The sequence below is a fragment of the Taudactylus pleione genome, unplaced genomic scaffold (assembly GCF_031769625.1).
Source record: "Taudactylus pleione unplaced genomic scaffold, aTauple2 ptg000102l, whole genome shotgun sequence".
NCBI classification, from domain to species: Eukaryota; Metazoa; Chordata; class Amphibia; order Anura; family Myobatrachidae; genus Taudactylus; species Taudactylus pleione.
The window spans coordinates 3,514,571-3,540,259 of NW_028284504.1; the positions used below are offsets into that span (position 1 = coordinate 3,514,571).

General features: G+C 41.2%; 1 protein-coding gene across 1 annotated transcript in view; it reads right to left on the reverse strand.

Moving 5' to 3' along the window:
* FMNL1 (formin like 1) overlaps positions 1–23,539 on the reverse strand; it is a 69,269-nt gene extending 45,730 nt beyond the window's left edge. Inside the window, exon 1 of the mRNA XM_088470747.1 lies at positions 23,145–23,539. Within this exon, the coding sequence (XP_088326873.1) occupies positions 23,145–23,303 (159 nt within the window). The 5' untranslated portion in view covers positions 23,304–23,539. The remainder of the gene's footprint in view (positions 1–23,144) is intronic.
* Positions 23,540–25,689: the final 2,150 nt, after the last annotated feature.

The following is a 25,689-nucleotide window of genomic DNA, read 5'->3' on the forward strand; positions in this document are numbered from 1 at the left end:
GGAATTGGGCGGTGCCGGGCGGACCAAGGGCACTCCGGGGTACTTGTAAAGCCTTCCGGCAAGCCGAGAGCCATTTCTGGAGGGTAGTTAAGTATGTTGCAGCCTGCGCTGAGCTCTGATTGTAGCACAATGTAGTGTGAATACTGGTATTTCTTTAGTTTTATGTAGAGTTATCAATTTAATTGTATCACCAAAGTCTCTGGTGCCAGCACCCACTTCAGGATATACATCTACTCTACAACTTTGTGCAGAAGACAAATGGACAGGAGCGAGCATTCATTTCAGAGGATAAGGAGGTTGCTATAAGTGGAGACTGCAATTAGCCAGATTCTAGAGGTTTATTTCAGGAACACAGCATCTGGTGTCATACCATCCCTGACTTGGAACTGTCCTTTGTTCCCCACATCCAATCGGTATCCAAGAAACAGTTAATGCAAAAAACATTAATTCATAAACTAATTATCTCCCATATTAAATATTGCAATTCCTCGTTTTAATATTTTTTCCCAATAACCAGACTCTCACTACTATATTCTATTTTAAATGCAGCAATTAGATTAATTCTACTGGCAAAACATTTTTCTACTGCTGGCTCGCTCTGGCAGTTTCTGCAGTGGTCAATGTATTATACAGAATCCAATCTAAAATATATCTACTAACATTAACAAACTCGCATTAGCATATAGTGTATCTCTTGACTTGACCTATCTGCTCTTTTCAAAAGCATCTGCCTCTGAGAGGGGACAGTTAGGTGGGAGGTGGGAGAAGTGTGGTGCACCCAAGTGGGTGTTATGGGGGCATGTCACTGCTTTCGCATTATCATGCCCCCCACTATGCAAAGTCAGGATTCCTTACATTGTAAAGCAGGGAGTGGGAGCACACTAATGCAATTTAGTGTAAATCACATCACCCAGTTGGCTGGATCATCTACTACACTTGAGAGGGGCCTGCGGGAGACTTGCCTACTTACATCTGGAAGAGACACCCAAACTCCGGAAGACTCCCGGACATTCCAGAAGAGTAGGCAGGTAGCGGGCATATATATATATATAATATATATATATATATATATATATATATAACACAAATACCGAGCGCTGTCAGAGAGTTGCTGGTATAAAGGGGATGTAAGCCCCTAGAAATAAGTAGTACAAAAAAAGGAAGAAATACCAGCGCTAATATAAGTGATTAAAAGTATATATCAATGGACAGTTGATATCCTTATAAAAAACAATTTATTACACAATGATCCTAGAAAAACATCATATATATGTACAAGAACACATATGCATAATTGATGTAGCCACAAAATATAAAAAAATTTAAAAAATTAAAAAATGTTAGAACCAGTAAATTAGTCCTTAATGGATACTCCCTCCAGATTATAGCAAAATCAGATGCTGGATGTGATAAGATGAAATTTTATATCCCTTAGGCTATGTAATTACCGGTTAAGTTCACAAGATGTCACAGTCCTTGGCAGCATGCAGCGGCCATAATGATAATTTTGCAGGGCTGTGGTAGTCCACCGGAAAATGTCGATAGTGCCAAAGTAAACAGGGATGAAGATTCCACAGCATACGTGGTACCAGCAAAGAGAAGGGGTATCCCAGGGTCTGTAAACTCAACACGTTTGCTGGCTCCAGCTTCCTCAGGAGCATTTGCAGACAATTTTCAGCAAATACAGATCTGCCAACTGTGAAAGGCTCGAACGGTCTTCAAAATTGCTGATTGTTACCATACAATAGCAATCTACAGCCCTGATTGATCTGTAAAATCCAACATGTTGGACAACCTGATTTACTGATTACTATCACTTTTTTGGTTGGAATCTGTGACCCCCCATACATTGCAGATTTTTTGACAGAATCATCTGCAAAATGCCAAATTGCCCCAATTGCTTGCTTATGTATGGAGCCCTTTACCTGCATTTTCTAGCTGTTCTATAACTTGGAAAGAAACATCAGATCTGTATTTATTTATTAAAATATATACTAGTATTTTTGACCTGTCATTTGCCATGTCAATAGCTAATGTGCAGGTTTTTTTTCTTCAAAATATTCTTCCTTCAACTTCCCATCTCTCCCTTTTTATCCCATTTCTCTCTACTTATTCATTCCACGCTCTCTCAGGGGCCTATTTATCAAATAATATTTGAGGGATATTCCCTGAAAATACATTTTTAGAGAATACCCTCAAATATTAAGGATCCCCCGAATGTATCAAGGAGGGAGTGCAGCAGATATCACTGATATCTGCTGTTGATCCTCAATTTCGAACAGCAGCCACAGTCCCCATAAGTTTCTATGCGGGCTACAAAGCCCCCATAGAAAACAAAACATTCTGGAGTTTTGCCCCAATAAGATAACGCCATCTCCAAATGGCGTAACCATATAGTAGCCTATGGGCTACTATTTTGCAAAAATTGCCAGGAGGGGGTTACTCTGGAACCCTCCCCAGGAATATTCACCACAAATGCGTGGTCTGCTGACTGAATATGGAAGGGAAATTGTTTTTGCAATAATTTCACTTCTTTACACATCACATGGATGGGCTCTTTTCAGAGCCCCTGTACCTCCATGTGATTTTTATTAAATTGTGGAAAATGTGAATTTCGTATTGTTGCAAATAGTGGTGATAAGAAATTCTAATTATCGGGTCTGAAACCTGATAATTAGTAAATAAACTTCGTACTCTTGTGCTTTTGTTGTTCTTTCATCTTAATTTGACTTTCTCTGTAAATGTTCTATATTTATTATTAATTTATTAATACATTTTTGGCCTGCATTCCAATTATTGGGTTTAAGAATTGTACAAGATTTGAATGCTGAAACTGTTACTGTCGACCAACAAGGTTACATTGAGGCAATGCTCAACAAGTTTAAAATAAATGCTAAATCTGTCAATTCACCAATCGACAAGTGTACAAAAATAAAAAAAGCTATGTGTCCAACTTCAAAGGCAGAAATTGGGGAAATGAGCAAAATCTCTTACCAAAGTGCCATTTGAACTTTGATGTATGCAATTGTTGGTACACTCCCGGGTATTACTCATGCAGTCAGTCGTGTTAGCCAATTTGTAAACATCCCTGGAAAGGAACATTGTTCTGCCATGAAGCTTGAATTTTAAGATACCTGAAATGTACTAGTGTGTTTAAAACTAAATATTTCTAAAACTGGAAGTCTGGAGTTGCAACCCTTCTGTGATGTCGCCTGGGGATCAGATGAGGACGATAACGTACCTTCAAAGGATACATCTTTGAACTAGAGGGCACATCCATCAGCTGGGATAGCAGAAATAGCCTACTGTTGCATTATCTACCACTAAAGCTGAGTATATGGCACACACAAAAAAGGCATTGTGGCGGAAAGTGACTGTGTGAACTGAGTATTCTTAGTACAAATGACACTGTCAGCATAGCATGTGACAATAAGGGTGCACTTGACTTGCACACTGCTATGAGACACAATTTCAGAGAGCTGGTAGATAGCACCTTTGTCAGAGTGATTTATGTGACTAGTGAGGGAAACCTTGTTAACTAAGGGTCTGACGTCAGATGTGCTAACTGCCTTACTACCAAAATGTGGACTGGAGTGCATTTTGAAATGTTGTTATGTCATGTTGGGTTATTGTGCATAACTTCCCGTGTTTTTGGTTACAGGAATAATTTACGTATTGTATTGTAACCCGGCACAGCCTTGAAAGTGGGGGGTGTTGGAGGAAAGCACTTGCATTGTCTCATCTGTCCATTTCCATAGTACCGGAGGTGTGCTCACTGTGAATATGCAACCTCCGACCCAAAGAGTCTTCTGCTCATGTGCGGCCTAGTGTGCGTTCTTCTTCCTCCATTGGAGTAGGACGTACCCACGCGTGTGCTGTCTGTCACTGAGCTTTACTGATGCGGCTGTGCCAACGCTTACTACTATGCACTACACTTTTGGAACTACAAGTTCCACTGCATGCATATTATCCTGTGTAAAGCCTAGACACCACTCTCTGCCTCTGTTAGCCAACACCTGGATCTGTATCATACTGCATGTATCCGAGTTCTACTGCATTAACCCTGTGTTGTCTGACACCATTGTTCTACCTGGTTAATAAACCAAAGATGTGGTTAAGCTATTCAACGTGTGGACTGACCTCCATCACACACTGCTGCCACCTCTATTAATAGCTATAGGTTCCGCCAATATATTCTTTTATGGTAGGTAAAATAAGTATCAGGTTTTTATTATGTACGTAGTATAGAAACTTTGTTTTTAATTTAATTCAGAGGTTCCCAAACAGTTCTCAAGGCACCCCAGCAGTTCAGGTTTTGGAGAAATCCATGGTTGAGCACAGGTGGTTAAATCAAATTGACTGAGGCGCTAATTAAGTCACCTGTGGTCAACATGGATATCCTTAAAACCTGGACTGTTAGGGTGCCTTGAGGACAGAGTTTGGGAACATCTGATTTAATTCATACTGTATGTTGCAGAAGGGCTATTAATTCACTGTCTACACAAAACAAAGGTTCTAACTAGGACTGACTACTGAACAGTGTCATATTCATATTGTTCATTGTAGTTGAAGCAGGTATCAGTTTGTTTCTCTCCTCCCTGTGGGTTTCCGGCTCTGAGGCTAGAAGCTTCATCTTCCTGTAGCTCTGTTATGTGAGAAGGGGTGAGGAGGAGGGGAAACAAAACATGCTGAGAGGTAAATGATCAATCTGAAGTTTTGTGATCTTGCCACCAGGACCAGATCTGCCACATTTGACCATTCATGTTCTTTCTTACATCGGTGGCAATATAAAGGTACCATTAGCGCCGCATGGTTTAGTGATGACCACATTTCATTATGTTATGTTTTATACAGGATTGCATACTTGCTGTCAATAATCAATACTCTTATGTCGTCGGAAGAATACCGACTGCATAATGTAGACATGGTTAAAATGTTTTAACTAACATCACTGTGTTTGCGTTAGGTAATTGGTATTCTCCCAATGACATATGGACTACTTCCCCTGTATAATATGTTGGTGTGGCAGAATGGGCTTGCTCTCCTACCCTTTTGGGGGAAGTGGTGTTAGTACCCATTACAGACCACTTCTATTGGTGCTAATTGCCCACCAGACACTAAGGACTAAATTTACTAAGCAGCGAGTTTGCCATCAACTGCAAACAGATGGGCATCGACAGCGGATTACTGTCTAAAACTATTATTTATTATACATAGGTTTTGACTGTTATTTTTAATCCGCCATCAATTGGATTTAAAGCCTCTATCCCGCCATCAATCCGCTGAAACTTTCAAGCTGAAAAAGTAAATAAAACACAAAAAAACAATGTTGGGTCCCTCCAAATTGTTAACCAGCCCCGGGCCCTGTGCATAGGTTGGTATTCAAAAATAGGGAAGAAAAACGGTGAAGAATTCGATTTAAAATGTGCAGTAAGATTTTGATTTTTGAGGGGTGTTTCCAAACTCAAATCTAAATTGCATTGTAATGGTGCATACACACGGTCAGATTTTCTTTCAGATTTGAACGATAACGAGTTTAAAAATCGTTCATATCTGAAAATCTGACACGTGAGCCTGCAATGATGAACAGTGTGCGTTCCCGTTTGTCAGATAACGATATCTGACATCTGTGTTGTTGCAGTCAGATTTGGTCGATTTCATTCATTTTAATACTGCCTGAAATCTTTCAAATAGTTTGTAAAATTGTTCATCTGACAGATCTGACCTTGTGTATGCACCATAAAGCTAGCCATACATTAGACTAACTTTCAGCCAACCATCTAACTAGTTGGTTGGTTGGTTGGTTGGTTGGTTGGTTGGTTGGTTGGTTGGAATGAAAATCTGGCAATATTTGGGAGCAAATGACAATAGGCAATTTGCTCCCAAACCCCGGAAGTAGTTTAAAACAAACAGATTTAACAAACTTATCTGAATGACCGTTTGTCTGTTTCCCGGCGTTTAGGAGCAAATTGCTGATTGGTATTTGCCCCATACATTACCAGATTTTCATTCCAACCAACTAGTTGGATGAATGTTGATCTAGGTTAGCATCAGCTTTAAAATAAAGCTGTCCCGCATTTGTGGGCTACATGCAAAAGGAGTCAGAAATGTCTCTGCATGCAAAAGCAAAAAAGAAATGTATTTGCACCCCTGGAATTACAACATGGTTTGTCCAGGGGCACAATTACTTGCTCTTTTTTTGCTTTACTCCCACCTCAGAATCATGCCCATGGTGTATCTAACGCTGGGCATCCACTATACAATTTTCTGTCAGATATCTGTCCAATCTGGCTGGTTGGAATGAAAACCTGGTAATGTATGGGAGCAAATGACAGTCGATCATATGGTTTTAAACACTGAAAAAAGTGGTTACATTTCTGTGTTTTAACCATTTGCTGAAAAACCATTTTTGACTATTTTCCAGTGTTTAAGACCATATGATCGACTGTCAGGTTTTCATTCCAACCAGCCAGATTGGACAGATATCTGAGAAAATTGTGTAGTGGATGCCCAGCCTTACTATGACCACTTTATAAAGTCGGATGTGGTGGTATATAATCATGGGCTATCTAGGTATTTGAAGGCCCCATAGCAATAGTTTGTAAGGGTCACTATGTACCACCCAATGGTGACAAATGTATATAATAAATGCAACTTTGACAAGGATGATGGGCCCCCCTCAGCTCTGGTCACCATAGCAGCTGCACCCCTTGCACCTATGGTAGTTATGCCCATGTATAAATGTTTGCTCTATATACATCTTACATGCAGTAATTGTATATATATTATAAATATAATTTACAAAGGCAATGTTGGTGTCTTTAGAATATACAGGATGTAGTGTTCCCATTAGGGGTTTTTAGCAGGGTGCCATGCCCTGTATGTTTAGTAGAAGGGAAAATGTGCCCTTCCCTTTTAGGTAGCGCAATGCTGATTGGATAATCAGAACTGATGTGAACACTCCCCTTATGCTGAGCACAGCCATCATCCACCTCCTCCATGTATTTCCATCCCTGAGCGCGGCCATCATCCGCCTCCTCCATGCATTCCCAGACCTTGAGCACTGCCATCTCCCGCCTCCTCCATACATTCCCGGTCCCTGAACGCGGCAATCACTTGCCTGCTCCATGCTTTACCGGACCCTGACTGCGCCCATCACCCGCCTCCTCCATGAATTCCCGAACCCTGATCATGGCCAGCCCCCTGCTTTCTCCATACATTCACGAACCCTGAATCAGCCACTTCCTTCATGCATTCTTGGCCCCCGATTATGGCCATCACCCGCCTCCTCCCTGCATTCCTACACCCTGAGCGCGGCCATCAGCCGCCATGTGTTGTCTGAATAGTTCACACATCAACAGTGAACATTAATGATGAATACTATACTAAGGCTTAGTACACACCTGGGCAACTAGTCCGCCGACCCGGGGATCCGCAGACTGAGCGGTCGATTGTCTTACCAATGTACACTTACCGATCTGCTGCTCGATATGTATGCGGTGACATCACAATTGGGCGGGCATTTAAATTTGCTCATCCAGTTTAGATGTCAGTGTGCTCCTGCAGCAATTGTATGGTCGGTCAGCGGGTCGCCAGTACACACAGCCAGCCAAGCCGATATATTTGCAAGATATATCAACAGGGATTCAGAAAGTGACTCCCCCAGTGAGTCCCCCTTCTACGGCGCTGGTGACATGGGAACGAGACAACGCAGTGACATCATCAAGGCACCAGTCTTTCCTGCTGCATGGAGACGAGAGGAGACGCTCTGACTCCCGAGAGGACCCACACAGGTGTCGATCATCATTTTTTTCTTTGAAAAAATTGTGAGTCTGCCTGTGTGTGTTTCTATGTGTACCTGATGTGGAGTCCAGGCAGTGAGCTTTTGTATCATTTACTTTGTGTGTGTCATGTCACAATTTAAGTCGGTCCCATGATGACTCCTCTTATTAGTGGGGAAATGCTTGTTAACTTTTTCTCCCCTGTCTTTTTTAGTTACAACACCTAATTATCAGCAGCTGGTATTCAAAAAAGAGTGTTTTCAAAACACTTAAATTGTGACATAAAACACAAAGTTAATGAGACAAGCAGCACATCACTCATTCATTTTTAATTTACACAGGGTATATTGTGAATATGGTATCTGGTTTGTTTGTAGTTCACCATCTCTATAGCTGGGTACACACAAAGATTTTTTGTCCAACCATCCGACTAGATTGGTTGTAATGAAAATCTGGTAACGTATGGAAGTAACTGATGATCAGCAATTTGCTCCTAAATGCCAGAAAACAGATGAAAATGGTCAGTCAGACAAGTTTGTTAAATGTTTGATCCAAACCACAGGTTCTCAAACTCGGTCCTCAGGACCCCAAACAGTGCATGTTTTCCAGGTCTCATCACAGAATCACAAGTGAAATAATGAGCTCCACCTGTGAATCTTTTAAAATATGTCAGTGAGTAATGACTACACCTGTGCACCTGCAGGAGACCTGGAAAATGTGAACTGTATGGGGTCCTGAGGACAGAGTTTGAGAACCACTGATCTAAACAATTTGTTCAAACAACAGTTTTTGTCCATTTTTCGGCGTAAGGGAGCAAATTGCTGATTGTCATTTGCTTTCATACCTTACCAGATTTTCATTCCAACCAATCAACTAGTTGGATGGTTGGACAGAAAATCTTTACGTGTGTCTGCAGCTTTACAATACAGTTCTGGACTGGCCACTTGAATCAAAGGAAAGGGAAAAGGTATTTGGTATCAACCAGGTGGGCAAGGGGAGGGGCTAGGGTGTGGCACCCCCAGAGAAGCGCGAATTCCACCACCTCACTAGGACCACTTTAAGCATTGTTTATAGTCAACACAAATGCCTTATGCTTGCCAATTGTCTGGGAAAATCCTGCATTTTGGGAGAATCAACCAGATGTCTGAAAGCGTGGGCCTATCTTCTACATGTTGCATACTTCCAGAGTAAAGTAGACGGCCCATGGGTTTGCTACTGCCATTCCCATTAAATTGTAAATGTGGCCCGGCCACCTCTGTTAAATACAATTACTCACAGCTTTGCGCGGGGAAGGGGAGGGGGATCACCTTGGACATTGTTGCCCCTTCAGGGATTCTCACAGGGGGGGCTTTAAAAAGTTGGCAAATACAATATATTGCCTTACAAAGAAAAGTCCTTTGAAAGAGGAACAATTTAAGCTGGATATTTCTTCTACACTAGACAGCTGCTGTTTGTTCTCCCATAACCTGCATCAGAAGACAATATGGAGCAATACATCACTCTGCAGTAGGAAGGAGATGTTGCCCAATTAGCCCATGACCCCATACCATGGTGTTTCTTCAAACTTGCCTTGTGACTACTCATACAGATTTCTGATGTGTTTTGAAGTGTGTGTAATATGTTATCAAGAGTTTTTGTCATTAGGTTCAAACACATGTTTATATAATGGTCAAGTCAAGTGCCTTTTGGAAAGGAGAGGTGACAACTCAAATCTAAGGCTGGGTACACACTGGAGCGATGGGCATTGCCCGTGAACAGCAATTGTGTGTCCACACTGAACGACTTTAATAAATGACAGAACGATCACGTTACGCCATTCATTAACAATGCAGTGGCCGCTCGCGATATCGCTAGGTGTTATGTGCAGCACAGCAAACCTGACGACCATCGCAAGCGACCGCGTAATTATGCATGCACACTGAGCGGTGTAGACGAGATGTCATTATGAAATGGCATATCAGCCAAACATCGCTCCAGTGTGTACCCGGCTTAAGATGTTTATTCTACGTTGCCCCCCTCCCCCCACATACCAAATCACAGCTACAGTGAAAGCCAATTATTGTTTGAATGTGTACATTATTTAATATCCAAAGTATAAACTATAATACAAAAAAAAACACCTTAATGCTATGTTCTGTTACCAACCCCGTATACAAGTTCTTATTTTTATGTTGGCTATTAAAAAAAATAAACACAAAAGTAGAGGTAAGTTCATGGTAAAATTAAATATTTTAGAAATATAAACCTAAAAATGGAAATGAAGACTTCCGGTGGGCAGGGCACTCAGCGTGGCAGCTTTTTATATGGGCTCCGGACCATGCTACATAAATAAGCTACTAAATCATAAATTTACTCCAGGATTTCTTCCTAACAACCCACAGTTAACCTCAAGTCTTGGTGTGATTTTTGTCCTGGTCTTGAGTCTGCAGCCATTTTCTATCCACCAAAGTCAAGCCTGTGAAATTTCAGGCTTCAGGCCCGTAGCCATATTTGGGCGCGATTGCTGGGGAATGCTTGAGAGCATCCCTCATTGTTCTGCATTCACCAGTTGGCATCTATATCTACCGGTGTGGGAGCTAGACTAGCCGCATGCACAGCCCTTTCTGTAGCTGCCTGCCATCCCTGCGGTGGTTAGTCTCTGCAGCGTATCTACTCTGGATTGCCTGGAGGGGAGCCTCGCCAGTGGATCGGTGCTTTGGAAAATCCCTGCACTTACACTAGCGATATAATACAGTAATAAAGGGTGCTGTGGTAGGAGTGAGGAAATCTAAATACAGCTCACCACAAGGGGTGGCTAACCCCCAAATTGAAAAAGAGAAATACAGATGATGGGAGTGCAAATAGAATATTTAATATGAAATGTAATTAAATAAAGTTAAAATGGAACTGAAATGCAATAGACATAAAATGCACAATGGTAAACATAAGAGTATCACATTTGTCTCATAGATACATAATGTTATGCAAACATGATAGGTGGCTTTAGTCCAAAAATAAAATAAACAATGTTGCCAATGTCCCAAAAAATTGAATGTAGTGATCAATCACTTAAAAGGGGATGATGCAGTATCCAAATGGCATAAACAAGCCAGACACAGTATGATAAATAATCAATCCATGTAAGAGTGCGTTCTTTAGTAATTCTCTGCACTTAGGTGATACAGGGGTCTATTTACTAAGCAGTGATGAGACAGAGTGAAAAGTGATAAGTAAGTGATAAGGTGCCAGCCAATCAGCTCCCAACTGCCATCTCACTGGCTGTGTTTGAAAAATGACAGTTGGGAGCTGATTGGCTGGCACCTTATCACTTTTCACTTTGTCTCTTATCACTGCTTAGTAAATAGACCCCATAGTTGCAGAAAGAACCGGTTGTTAGAACGGATTTGAGGCAGTAACAGAATGGTGATTGTAACTTAGTGAATCAATACTACTTAGCTGATTTTCGGTATGATGTTCCCATCTGTATGTATCTCAGCAATTCTCCTCCCGGTTTTGTCTCAATGTGTGCAGAGGGCAGTGTCCGGATTGCCGCTCTGAAGGGTGGCCGTATGGAGGAAAGCGGATAACCTGGTCTTCGCTACAAAGGCTCCCCTCTGTCCAGTCTGTGCACAGTGAGACAGGGCTGGGGTCGGGGAAGCCGATCCGTTACCACTCTGATCCCGCTGTGTCAGGATAAATGAAAGCCGACAGTGAGACAGCTAGTTACAGTCTGTGCTGTCTTGTGTGGCAAAGTGTCCGTAAGATATAAAGAAGCAAGGCAACCTAAGGCGTTTCTCAGACTAAAGTCAACTGGCAGTTTCCTCAGAGGTAGGCTACCTCTGAGGAAACTGCCAGATGACTTTAGGCAGAGAAACGCGTTAGTTTACCTTCTTTATATCTTACGGACACTTTGCCACACAAGACAGCACAGACTGTAACTAGCTGTCTCACTGTCGGCTTTCATTTATCCAGGACGGCTGTTGTGTGCCCGCGGTTGCACTCTATAACCCACGTGGTGTCCTACAGGTAGCTGTAATTAGCACTCGGATTTCTGGCCCTGCTCCTCTCCACACGCTACCTGCAGACTAGGAGACCCCCTCCCTACTAACCGCGGTTAGGATCATCTATCACATCAGTGTCCCTGCTGGTTCGTGTTAACCTCCACGTTGTGTTTGCACTGGCCTGTGCTGGATACTGTTTGAGAGACCACATACTTACCTAAACCTCTTCTGCCACCCTCAGATGGCTTGGCGAGGGGTTGAGATTGTATCTGGAACAGGTGCCTATTCTTCTTTGGACACTGACCGGCGGTCCAGGTCCCCTCATTGGATCCCAGCGCTCCTGTCTCTCTCCCTTGTGTGTCATTCCTATTCTTTCTGCATCCTACCTTTAGTCCTTGTTTTTCTCTTTTTACCCCAGCCTTAGTCCTGCTATTTCCTTAACTGTTATTCCCATATTTCTGTATTTATCTTCTTCAAGAAGGTGCTCACTCTGTCACCCAAAGACTGTGGACTTTGGGCCTGATTCAGAGCCGCTCGTAAGCGGACGCTCGTTCATTCCGAGCGATGTTTGCCCAACTGCGCATGCGTACGGATCGTAATACGCATGCGCGAACCAGTCAGTGCGGCCGGAAATAGTTTGTTCGCTAAATAGCGAATGCCTGCTAATTTGAGTGACAGGAAGAGGCGTATGTGGGTGGTAACAGGGGAAGGTGCTTGAAAACGGGGAGTGGAGATCCGAACGCAGGCGTGCTTAAAGGTTAAAACGGGCGTTTTATGGGTGTGCATAATTAATACAGCAGCTTCATTGACCACGTCACTGGGTTATTTTATAGTCAGAACTGCTCGCAAGATTGTGGTAGGAAAAACCAACCACAAGAATAGCGAGCAGTTCATACGCTGGTCGATGTACTCGATTAATCGAATAAATAGCGGACATGACGTAGGATGCGAGCGGCCAGGGGGCGTAGTTATCCAAAAAACGACCGCAACTTTTCTTCGCTCGTTCAGACATGGAGGCGTGAACAGACCGCAAAGAGCGAACGGTTCATTTGAATAGCCACCCCCTTTTCCTGAACGACCGTCCGCAAATAGCGTCCGGCTCTGAATCAGGCCCTTTATTTGTAATAGTGTTAGGGACGCCGGTATAGAGGAGCCTTGATGCTGGCCCGGCGCTTAATCATATATTTGCAAATGTATGCAACGAATACCTCTGAATTTCTATTATCATAGGATTCAAGTATATTTGTTGATATTGCTGCAGTGTGCGGAAGAGAATATCCCTTTTTTTCTGTGGTTCAGTCTAAACCCCGCCCTTTATAAGCACCTGTGCAATATCATTAAGCTGATGTGAGCGACCACCATACTTGTTATTTGTAATAGTGGGTACTAACAAGAATGTCGGAAACAGACATTTTAGGATAAAGGAGATAATGCCATTATAGTCTATCTGGAGACAGCATAGTTGTGTTTTATTTTTATTTCATTTAGTGTGATTCACTGTTTAGATTGTATGCTGAGTTTGTTTTACTATGAGATTGCACATCTAAATTCTGCTGCAGCATAATGCTGTCCTGCAATGTTGGTTCACTAATATTACTACACAGCTTGGATTGAAGGTTTCTGGAACTGTACACCTCTTCCGGATATATTGTCTAGAATTTCCTTATGTGAATATATCGTCAAATGTACCATAATTAAACTATATGTGATAATGCTTCCAGTTCACTCCTTGACCTTCATTGAGCTGGCAGAAGCCATTGTCCATGTCCTTCTATGCCACATTGATAATTGGTTGAAGAAACTAGATTTTAAACTAAATGCCTCTCTCTAAAATGGAATCCTCAGCAAATTTTGTAACTACAGTTGCTGATGGTCCGGGCAGCTTGGGAGTCCTGGCCATTCTCCCCCAGGAATTTTGTGCTCAACTGGCTAAAATCCCTTCTTCCCTGATTGTTGAGGTTTATATTCCCCATTCTCAGCAAAACCAGACTACCTTTAATCTCATAGGGACCACGGGATCTCCTGGTGCGGAGTTATCCCTGGATGTAGAGGCTGACAGTCAGTTTCCCCATTTTGACAATGTTTTTTGCCTGGGTCCTGATGGTCAGGGAGTTGCAGACATTCCCTTGCTTGTAACAGTTAATTTTATTGTTAATTGGGATCACACCAACTCTTCCATAGTTCACTGAAAAGGAGCTAGTTTTAAAGCGACTTCCCATACCAGTCTTGTACCTGAATACCCTTTGATGCTCAGTCCTCGTTACCTCAAGCCCCCCATTGTACATTTCATCATTGTTATGCGGTCCTCTTATTATCCCAAGCCCCCCATTGTACATTTCATCATTATTTCTGAGCACCATTGGCTTTGTGACATGAATACTGCGAAAACACTTTGTTCTATTGGCCTGCCTGCTAGTAAACTATCTCAGCACGGTTCCTCCAACGATCCTTTGATTTCAATGTATTGCTCTGTGCTCCACAATTTATCTCTACTGTACTTCTTATTTACATAAGTGCTAGACAAAACCAGCTTAAGTACCTACATATTGCAGAGCACAGAATTTTCATCTCCTGAGTCTTTTTAATAGCGCATAGCGCATAGTCCATTGTTTACTTAATCTCCCCTTAACTCGACTATTGGCTATAATGTTTTGCATTCTCCCTTCTACCTTTAGTTTGGATTGGTAACTTTACATTCAATGATCCACTTTATTGTTTGTTCATATTATGTCTGTCTCTCTGGTATCCAATCCAGAGATGGCCCAATATTAAACAAAAAATTATTGGAAGAAGACACGGGCGCAATCTAATATGGAGTAGCCACCACACGTGACCCACTGTCCCCACCAAGAACATCTAATATAAAGAACAACATAATACAGATTTTTGGTCACATGTATCAGGCGCTGATTAGTTTTTTCATATCATCGAATACAGCACAATAAAGTTCTTTATGGTGTCTCTTGTTTCATGTATATATTGGATGTCAGTCCATTACTCTGTTGCTCATCGAACAATTTCACTCCCAAATGTATATAAAAAGAAGAGGAAAAAAGCTATAGTGTAGTAATTTTTTCAAAATTTAATGACACATACTCACAGATGAATATAAAACATAAAATTCAGACTTCTTGCTATCACATGTAGCCAAGTCTCACCTATTCTGAGACCACTCAGAATTAGAGCATATATAAAGGGAAATGGAGAAAGAAAATAAAAACAAAAAAAAGGAGACAGTATTCGCTACAAATATAGCCACATCCACAGTCTAAGGTCATCCAGAATTATAAAAGGTTTGAACCGTACCGTGATTAGTACCAGATTTGGTGCTTCTAGAGAGTATAAATGGGAAAATATCTGGATATGCTGCCCAGCTCCCTTTAAGCCTCTGGATGCTGCCCACGGGCACAAGATTTCACCAGCAGATAGATCCCAGCTGCCAACGCGTTTCGAGTAATGTCTACTCTTCCTCAAGGCTGTATGGGATCTATAGCTATGCTATCTGCTATTTATAGGTCTGTTGACCCGGAAGTGAAAACACACTATCTTTAATACATATTCAGGGAAACCTCATCAATCCATAAAGTTGTTAATCCACCAAGAACCTATCCAAAACCACCCATTTTAAGAATGAAAATTAAAAAGGATTTATGTAAAATATATATAGAAAAATTCTGGAGTATAATACATATGTGCGTTTTTATTTTCATTCTTAAAATGGGTGGTTTTGGAAAGGTTCTTGGTGGATTAACAACTTTATGGTTTGATGAGGTTTTCCTGAATATGTATTAAAGATGGTCTGTTGACCCGGAAGTGAAAACACACTTATAGATAGCAGATAGCACAGCTATAGATCCCATACAGCCTTGAGGAAGAGTAGACATTACTCGAAACGCGTTGGCGCTGGGATCTATCTGCTGGTGAAATCTTGTGACCGTGGGCAGCACCCAGAGGCTCAAAGGGAGCTGGGCAGCATATCCGGATATTTTCTCATTTATACTCTCTAGAAGCACCAAATCTGGTGCTAATCACTGTACGGTTCAAACCTTTTATAATTCTGGATGACCTTAGAAGACTGTGGACGTGGCTATATTTGTAGTGAATACTGTTCCTTTTTTTTGTTTTTATTTTCTCTTTTTCCCTTTATATATGCTCTAATTCTGAGTGGTCTCAGAATAGGTGAGACTTGGCTACATGTGATAGCAAGAAGTCTGAATTTTATGTTTTATATTCATCTGTGAGTATATGTGTCATTAAATTTTTAAAAAATTACTACACTATACAGCTTTTTTCCTCTTCTTTTTATATACCTTTGGGAGTGAAATTGTTCGACGAGCAACAGAGTAATGGACTGACATCCAATATATACATGAAACAAGAGACACCATAAAAGAACTTTATTGTGCTATATTCGATGATATGAAACAACTAATCAGCGCCTGATACATGTGACCAGAGATGCCCAGTTTGTTTGGTTAGGAAAACTAAGAAACTTGGTTGGAGCATAGACATGTTGATACTGCAATATTAACGCTGTGGCTCTAGTTATTACCCCTGTTATACTTATTTAAACAATTTTTTGCCTTCATTGTTGCTTTTGTCTAGTATGGATGCACACGTTTTGTTTTAATATATATTATATTGTTTACATTTCACTTGCTTGTACTATTTACCTTATATTCATGTCTGATATGTGATATTATTTTTCTATTAGAATTGTGTCAATATGTCATGCTTCAATAGAAAATATATATAAAAAAAATAGAAATGCAATTAAGAGTTTGGTCCAGATTCTGCTGCAGCGGAAATGTCAGACGCAGTGGAGAGAGTTATTTCTTCTCAGCACATGTGTGGGCATGGTATGGCAGTGTCACTGGCATAGCGCAGAAAGTGGTTACGTACAGAGATGCAGAACCGCTCACATAGGCGCCATACTCAGACAGGGAATCTACACCTGCAATTGGTGTCTCAGCATGTACGGATGCTGACAGTGGGCGGCTCAGTTCTTGCACAGTCAGTTAGACACCAGGGAAGGACTTTGTAGCAGCATTTGCATGAAGTCGCAGATGTGCAACTGCCAAAGATGAAGACACGGACGCTGCTGCATCCGAATCAGGCCCGGAACCAATTTAATAACATGGGGCCGTTAGCAAGTTACTGTACATATATCAGGATTTCTCAACCCTGGAGTAGACTAAACAGATTCAAGACTTCCTTGCACATGTTAGATCATCCTATAATACATATTTTAATCGGACTGAAAAAAAACCATTCAAAACAAATTATTTTTAAAACTTTAAAAAAAAAAGACAGGTATTGATGGCCAAATATACATCCTGAGGGGGAAAGTGTTTTATGCTCATTGTATTGAAATTAACCCACACTCTATGCTGCTTTTTGGTATAGAAAGAGACATGTATCAAGCTTTCTAAAATGATAGGTAGAATTTGGTTGCTACGGGGAAATTCTCCAATCATTTTATAGAATGTACCTGATAAATAACTAGAAGCTGATTGGTTGCTATGTGCAACTCACTTGTCCACTCTTTAGAAGACTTCATATGTCTTCCCCAAAATATTAAGTCATGTGATAAAAAAATTAATTCCATGAGAGAAATATGTCTGGTGGGACCAAAGAGTAACATCCCATATATCAGAGTTGGCCAAGTCAGAAGATGGCTTACAGATAAGGGAATGTTTTAAATAGCAACAAAAATATTAATAATAGTAGTTATGCTGAAAGAAGCAATATGCGTTTGTTTTAGAACGGTATTAAGCACATTAATTTCATAAACAAAAAAACAGTGTGTACATGCATCTCATCAATATACAGTACAACATGGTATAATTAGAAACGCAACAAGATTACCCCAAGATAATTAACATGTTTTAGATCAAAGTGCCTGAACATTAAAATCTACAAAACTAAACGTATAATAAGAAACGTTCTATGAATGTATTCATAGGATTGTATTTTGTGTGTCATTGTACTCCTTAATAGGTTAGTGTAAGAAATCAGATATATTTAAAGCCTTCACTCTGGTAATGATTTTTTTTTTGGTCCTAGTAAATTCTTGAAACTTTGCTGTTTGTTGTAAGGGATTATAAGTCACATACTTGTTTGTTTACTTTCAATTAGAGAGGCAGACTTTATTAAAGCACATATCACACCCCTCCTCCCGCAAACTCTATTCTTCCTCTCCGCACACACCCTATTCCCAGCTTCATACAGCCAGAGAATAGTAGTTCAATGACCACTTTAATTATATATGAACCATTTCTGTGTGACCTCACACTAACCTCCATATCTAGTGTCAGCTCATAGGCCAAACTTCCACTGTAAGCCACATTACGCCACCTACACAGTGAATAACTACAGTATTTCCAGGGGGTAGTTCCAGGCATCGAAACTGTATACCTAGAAATTGTTATGCTTGACAAGGTCTCCATTGTTCAGTTGTGATAGGAGCACCGTAATACTTAGCCTGCTCTGGGTGCTGAATGATGATCTCTGTACCTTGTACAAGTTATTGTGTAGATTTCATGTTGGGTAGGTACTGTAAAGTGTCCTGACTCCTAGGTCTGTATAGTACAGTGAACAGAATTCTATTATGATCCTGTCCAGTTATCAGTTCATGTTTGTGAAGTGTTGTCTATGGGGGAGATTTATCAAAGCTTGGAGAAAGAGAAAGTGGAGAGAGTTCCTGTCATTTTACAAACAGTTTGAAATAGAACAGTGGCTGGTTAGTTGGTACTTTATCTCTCTCCAAGCTTTGAAAATCTCCCGCTATGTATGTATTAAGGGTAATAAAATTGTATGATAATTTATTATGATTATATCCAGTCATCCGTTCAGGTTGAGAAAGTGTATACAACACTCTATACAGAAGTAGATAACTACGATTACATTATGATTAGGTTTATGAATTAGGTTGTGTTGGCGATCTAGAGGCGTGATTCAGAGATGTAAGCTAATTCGATGGTTAGTGTACATTGATGTTTAGGGGTCTGTGCAGGACTCCTTCTGTGCATGTGCAGAACATGTCCAGCGATCTCGCTAACCATCCCCCCTACCCGCAGCATGACGAACATGCTGCGTTTGTTGGGCGTGGCTGGACACAGTTCCCAGAAACGGTGGCGTGGCGCAGTTTTCCGGGAGGGGCAAGGCCAGACATTGGCCAGGCTGTGGTAAGCTTCACCTTACGCAGCCTGGCCAATGGAGCGACCATCGGTTGCGATGGTGGTTTGAGGTAGCATCTACAGACACTACACTCAGATCGCCAATGCAGCAAGGAGGTGTATTTCATACAAACACCTACTGCTGCATTTACATTTTGTTGGAAGGTATTGCACAGCCGCTTATTGCCGCTGTGCAATACTGTCCATCTCTGAATTAGGTCCTAGGTCTGTATGAAGAAAAATAAAATTATATAATCAATGTATTATATTCATCTTCTGTGGTGAGATCATATTGGGATCAGATCAGTGCTCGAAGTGTTCCGGTATGTAACGGTATGACATACCGGCAATTCAAGCACTAGAATTGTTTTGGTTTTTTTTTACTAGCGGTGCGGTTGGCCGCCGGTACACCATACTACCTGCTCACATTGTAGCCGCCATTAGCAGCTAGATATTACATTGCAGCAACCAGACCTGCACGGTTGCTGCTAGATCCTATGCCAGACTGCACTGCCGAGCAAGACCGTGCTGCTCGGCAGTGTGACAGACAGCTCCTCCGCTGCGCTCCCACAGTTGTTCTACGGGGCAGGGCTGCTAGGAGGATGTGAAGGTGACGTCATGTGCTCAGACGGCTGTCGCGAACAGGAGCCTCGGCTTGGCGCACTTCTTGCGTTCCTTGCTCTGAAGGGGATCTATCTACTTCCCTTGTGTCACTGCCTTCCTCGGCTTTCTGCCACCTCCTCAAAGAAAGAGAAACGGAGGCTGGTTGGTTGTTATTTAAGCAGGGAAAATTGAGTGGGAATGCAGGGAGTGGTGGGGGAGATTTTGTAAGCAATGCATGGAGTAGTATGGGGAGGGGGGTTTGTTAGTTGTGCTGGTAATAGCGTGTGGGGGGGGGGGTTTGGGAGTGGTACTGGGAGTAGTGGAGGGGGGATTTAGTAAGTGATGCAGGGAGTAGTGTGGAGAGGGGGGTTTGTTAGTGGAGTGAGGCAGGGAGAAGTGTGGGGAGGGGGGGGTTTGTTAGTGGTGCTGGTAGTGGACAGGGGGTTAGTTAGTGGTGCTGGGAGTAGTGGAGGGGGTTAGTGGTGCTGGGAGCAGTGGAGCGTTTGTTGGTGATGTGGCAGCTCCTGATTTGCTCACACACCGCATCAGATTTGAAATGGGAGCGTGGTGCCACTGTCTCTGCATGGATATCTGCCATGCAGGATATCAAATACACATTGAGATGAGTTTCCTCTCATCATGTCATCTCTTATCATGCTGCTGAAGGGACACAAGGGGGAGGTAAGAGGCTGCCGGGGGAGAGAGTCTTTACTATGTGGCATAATGTGTAAGGGGCATTTATACTGGGTGGCATAATTTGAACTACAGATTTTGTAGAGGACATTACTGTGTGGCATAACTTGTAAATGGCATTACTGTGTGTGGCATCACTTGTAAATGGCATTACTGTGTGTGGCATAGTGTGTATAAGGGGGCATTACTCTGTGGCATAATGTGTTATAAAGGGTACTACTACAGTATGGCATAATGTGTTATAAGGGGGACTACTATTGTGTGGCATAATGTGTTATAAGGGGCACTACTATTGTGTGGCATAATGTGTATAAGGGGTACTACGGTGTGGTAAACTACACTGATGTGACATTTGTGAGTGACTACTCCCTCTTCTGAGTGGCCATGCCCCTTAACAGGTGCAGCGCGCTTAGTGTTCCATACCCCCACTTCGATCACTGGATCAGATAGTGTCATGTGTCTGTACTAGAAATTCCACACAGTGTTGCCAACTTGTATTATTTAAAAAAAAAAAATTTACCTCTTGCTTAGGACATTATCTCAACAGTGGCCGCGCACTGCACATTATGTATTTCTTGTCTCCCAAGAGAAATATTATAGAGTGTAACAGAACTGTATTATGATCTGTCCAGTAGTCAGACCATGTTGGATTGGTGTAGTTTCCAATGTCTGTATACAGTGTAATAGAACTGGGTTATGATCCTGTCCTCTGGTCAGATTATGTTGGGCATGTATAGTCCATGTATATAGCATAACACAATTTGTACTATGATACATGCATATTATGATTATGTCCAACACTTGAGTGAATTAGTTTAAAATGGCTCTTTAAAAATAAAACAAAAATTCCCCATAAAGATAAGGGGCCATATGTACTATATATAGAGCGTTTAGAAATTGTGAGAGTTTTGCAGTAATCTCTCACTTTTTAAACTCGGCCAATGTAAGAGTCAAACATCATGCAAACTCACATGTTTTTAGACTCAAAAAGCTCTCACTATTGAAACTCTCATCTAGATGTTTTCTCATTTTGAAGATAAAACTCGACCAATGTTAGAGATTACTGCTAGCCATAAAATTCATTCAAAACCTCCATTTCAGATTAAATGCTACTCCGCTCATCTATTATTTGAGTGCATTAGAAGTATTACATGCAGTAAAGGGAGCATTGTTAGTAATCAGTTTATTTCTGTTTTTAAATGTGATTAACATTCATGCTCTGTGGTGCATTAGATTATTTTATTCCATATCGGTGTACTTTATTATGGTCAACAGAGTTGAAAAGTATACAATCACATGTAAAAACATATGCATTTGATGTGTGTATTCAATCACTGGTGAGTATGCAACCTAAACTGTATTAAAGCACTAGAAACTCTGCAGATGTTGCTGATGTATACAATACTAAATGTGTCTTTTAACATCTAACACTGCTAATGCTTGACTACAATATGTATGTGTAGTTATAGATACTAATCAAGGGGTGGACAATATACTGTAGGATTCAGGAGCTAGTCAGTGAAATCTAAGATCCAGCAGGTTCTTTTAGAAGAGGCAGGAAAGACGTGTGTCCACTGACATGAACAAGGAGGACAGCAGTATTTTATAGGCTCATTTAGCCTAGGATTTGACCGGTTTTTGATATATTTTAAATGATAAATTAATTGCTTGTACAGTCATAAAATACACACAATAGTAATAAGGCATTTCAAATTGCTGAAGGACTCCTAAAGTATTTGTCTACACAGTGGAGGTAGCCATTTTGTGGGATGGAGGGAAAACCTCCATGGCAGCCTAATTGGCTGCTGCAAAGGTGTCAATTCTGATCTTCTTAGTATGGGCTAGCACATGCCCAACACCAGTTGGAGTAGATACTCTTCACACACAAAAATATTTCCCTATACTGAAACAATATGCTAGAATGAAGCCTATCAATTCACCAGGATCCCGTGACATCACGCACATCTCCGTAATGTCACCAGTTTTGAAACAAGCTTGAATATGATTTTGGTCCACAAAATGGCTGACTTTATTATGTGCAGATGACATTTTACTTTAATGTATATGTAAAATACTTGATTGTGTAAACAAAAAAAAAAGACTTTAAAGCAAATAAAACCTACTGTAGTTTACAAATCACAGCTACAAACCCCATAACACATTGGAGGAACCAACACTAAATAGTGTCTCTCTTTTATTAGAGTTTGGTAGCCAAACATATTGTGCCATACCACTGTTTTACACACTAAATCTAAAAATTTTCAGTTGTGTGTAAATAACTAATCTAAACCACAAGTAAATTAAGTTACAAAGCACATTGGAAAAACTAAGGGCCTGATTCAGAGTTGGGAATAGAGAGAGAGATAGTACTTAACTGTGTACCTGGACAAACCATGTTGCAATGCAAAGGGTGTAAATACATAATTTTTTTTTTTGCATGTAGGGTAAGCACTGGCTGCTTTTACATGTAGCCCACAAATACTGCATAGCTTTATTATTACTCTACAATTTAGATGTCAGTTTGGACACCTCCCTCCCAAATCTAAATCTCTGCACATTTTAAATCTGCCCCACCTGCAGTGCAGCATGGTTTCACCAAGATGATCAGTTGAGAGAGAGATCTCTCTCTATTTCCAAGTCTGAATCAGGCCCTAAGTTCTGTGGCAGATATCACTGAATTACTATGACAAAATATGTAATAGGCTCATATATGTACGACACACAGGGGGAACAACATGCTGAATGATGGAGGAATGTCATATCACCAGGTTAGGTTTTTCGTATTGTTATGGATCTCCTTTATACAGCACCCAACAACTATAGTTTAATGACAAGACAAAACAACATGTAAATACTCTATATTTAGCTCCAGGTTTCAGAAAGTAATAATTCTTCTACAGTGTACTTACCAGCACTACATTAAATCTATCTTCTAATTCCCCTGAATTTGGCCTTGGAAGTTTAGTAGTGGTCCCTTCTCTCTGTCTCTGTGGGGGAGTCTCCGTTGATGGCTGTGCCTTAGAATCCCGGACTTGGAACATCTCCAGGGTCCCAGCAGCGTTCCCCATAATCCAAGTTGCACCGCGTTTCCAGACTCCTAGATCCAGGCTTGATGCGCAATATAAGACGTATGATAGATAAATCAGTCGCAGAGTCTATAGAGCTCTAACAGGATCAGTAAAGTCTGATGGTGACACACCCAACTTCCGATAATGCTTCAGCGATCTTTACATCATTATACGTTTGCCACAAAAACCAGTGGTTACATTTAGGTGTGGCAATTTTTTATTTGTACATCTGAAATAAGGGACTTTCTGAGTTATAGGTAGAGTTTACTTTCCAAAGTCTCTTCTCCTTCACAATGAGAGTTTCTTCTTGAGGTTTTACTAAACAGTTCCCTGATTCACTTCTTGTCCAATAGCTAGAGAGGTGTTTTGTAGATTGTATGTTTATCGTGAAGATGTCAGATACAGACCACAAGCAGAAGGAAGTAGTTTCAAAATCATATAGTAACTGTGAGTGGAGGAGGGGGTACATGGTGTGAGGAAACTGTTCAGCAATACATGCTGTTTCCCCACTGTGTAAAGCAATGTCCCTATACAGGGCATGTAGATGGGTGACATGTCAGCCGCATGTGGTATTCAGGAGTGGAGGAAAAGGCGGAGGGACAGAGTGCAGTGTAGGATGATAGGAAGGTAAGGTGCATGTACTGAAACTAAATACTACAACAGGTTATAGGATCCCTGGGACTCCAATATGCAGAATCTATTAACCCATAGAGTACTATCTGCTAGAGATCGTGACTAGGCCTGTACTGTAGTCGAGACTAGGGGGTATATTTACTAAAGTGCTGGTATTTAGAAGTGGAGATTTTGTCCATAGCAACCAATCAGATTCTAGCTATTATCTTTTATAAGGTGCTAGATAAATGTTAAGTAGAATCTGATTGGTTGCTATGGGCAACATCTCTAATTCTAAAAACCTGCACTCTAGTAAATATACCCATAGGTCTGTGTAGTAGCTCTCCAGCTCCTTTAGAACTACACTGCTCAACGTTCAGTGCATGCTGAGAATTGTGGTCTAGCGAACACCTCACAAGGGGGCTCAGCTTGCACCACTTCAATTCAAAATTTGTGGTCAATCCAGTCTGTGTGACGCAGATAGGAAACATCACTTCCGAAACAGGAAAGCAGAGTAAGTAAGCCACAAAAAAAAAAAAAGAAAGAATAATAAAAATATTACAGATATATGCATAGCTGCAGCTCAGGCACATTACGAGTTGCTCGTATATAGTCTTTAAAGCAATGATGCATTCCACAATGTATTAAGTAAAACTGCACAAAAAAAATCCATTATCAATTATCGTCCCTCATGTGCTTTGCCTCCCCTACTTATACTATCATGTACTGCTAACGCCTCAATTGGCACCTAACACTTGGTTGCTAATGCCCAGCTGCTTGTGCTATGCAATGTTTATAAACCATGTCCTTGTCCTGCATTGTTTTGTACTACTATTACTGTTTTTGTTGTGTGCTCATTTATGTACTGTGTAAGGGGCTGCGGAACCTTTGTGGCGCCATATAAATAAAAGGATAATAATAATAAGAAGAAACAGAAGTTACTTTTCAGGGCTAGTGTATACAGCAATCCAGTGGGGAGAAATGTGCTCGATTCCGAACATGGCTCTCTCTGTGTGGAGTTTGTATGTTCTCCCAGTGTTTGTGTTGGTTTTCTACAAATGATCACATTTCCTCCCACAGACCATAAAAATACTGATGGGTTAATTGGCATCTGACAAATTTGGCCTGTGTGTATGTGGTAAATAATTTTGTTTGTAAGTAATATGCAGATGCTATATAAGCAATGGCTAATAAATATAGAGAGGGATTAGGCAATTTGCTCCTAAAGCTGAAACATCATTTTAATGGGATATTGGCAGCTAGGGCTGGCTATAGATGGTTTTGTGCTCAAAATGCACCAATGTCTCTCATAACTAAGCTTTCGGGTTGCTGCTAATAAAAACAAGGAATTAAACATGAAAAAAAACTCTTTAAACTGGGTGATACAGGGGCGGTTTCAAGAGAGGAGAGGGTCTGTGTGTAGCTTCCATTTAGTCTCACCCCCACCCCCCTCTCGCTCACCGAAAATGTTGCGGACGTAATTTTCCCGGTGATTTCTGTAGTGCACATGCGCAGATCTCTGGAAACATGGCACTTACACCATATTCCCGGTGGTACCTGCTGCGCTGATGGACAGGTACTTTGAATGGGTGCAGGGTTTGTGGTGTGGGCCCCCCTGGACACATAGCACACCCTTCACCTATTACAGATTCGTCCATGATGTGACGCTATTTATACAGTGGATACATCTAGTTCCTCCGAGGCACCATGCCTTCTGGGAGTGGTTTCGTTATAAATGATACACCACCACTTGATACATTTTCAGAATAAGAAC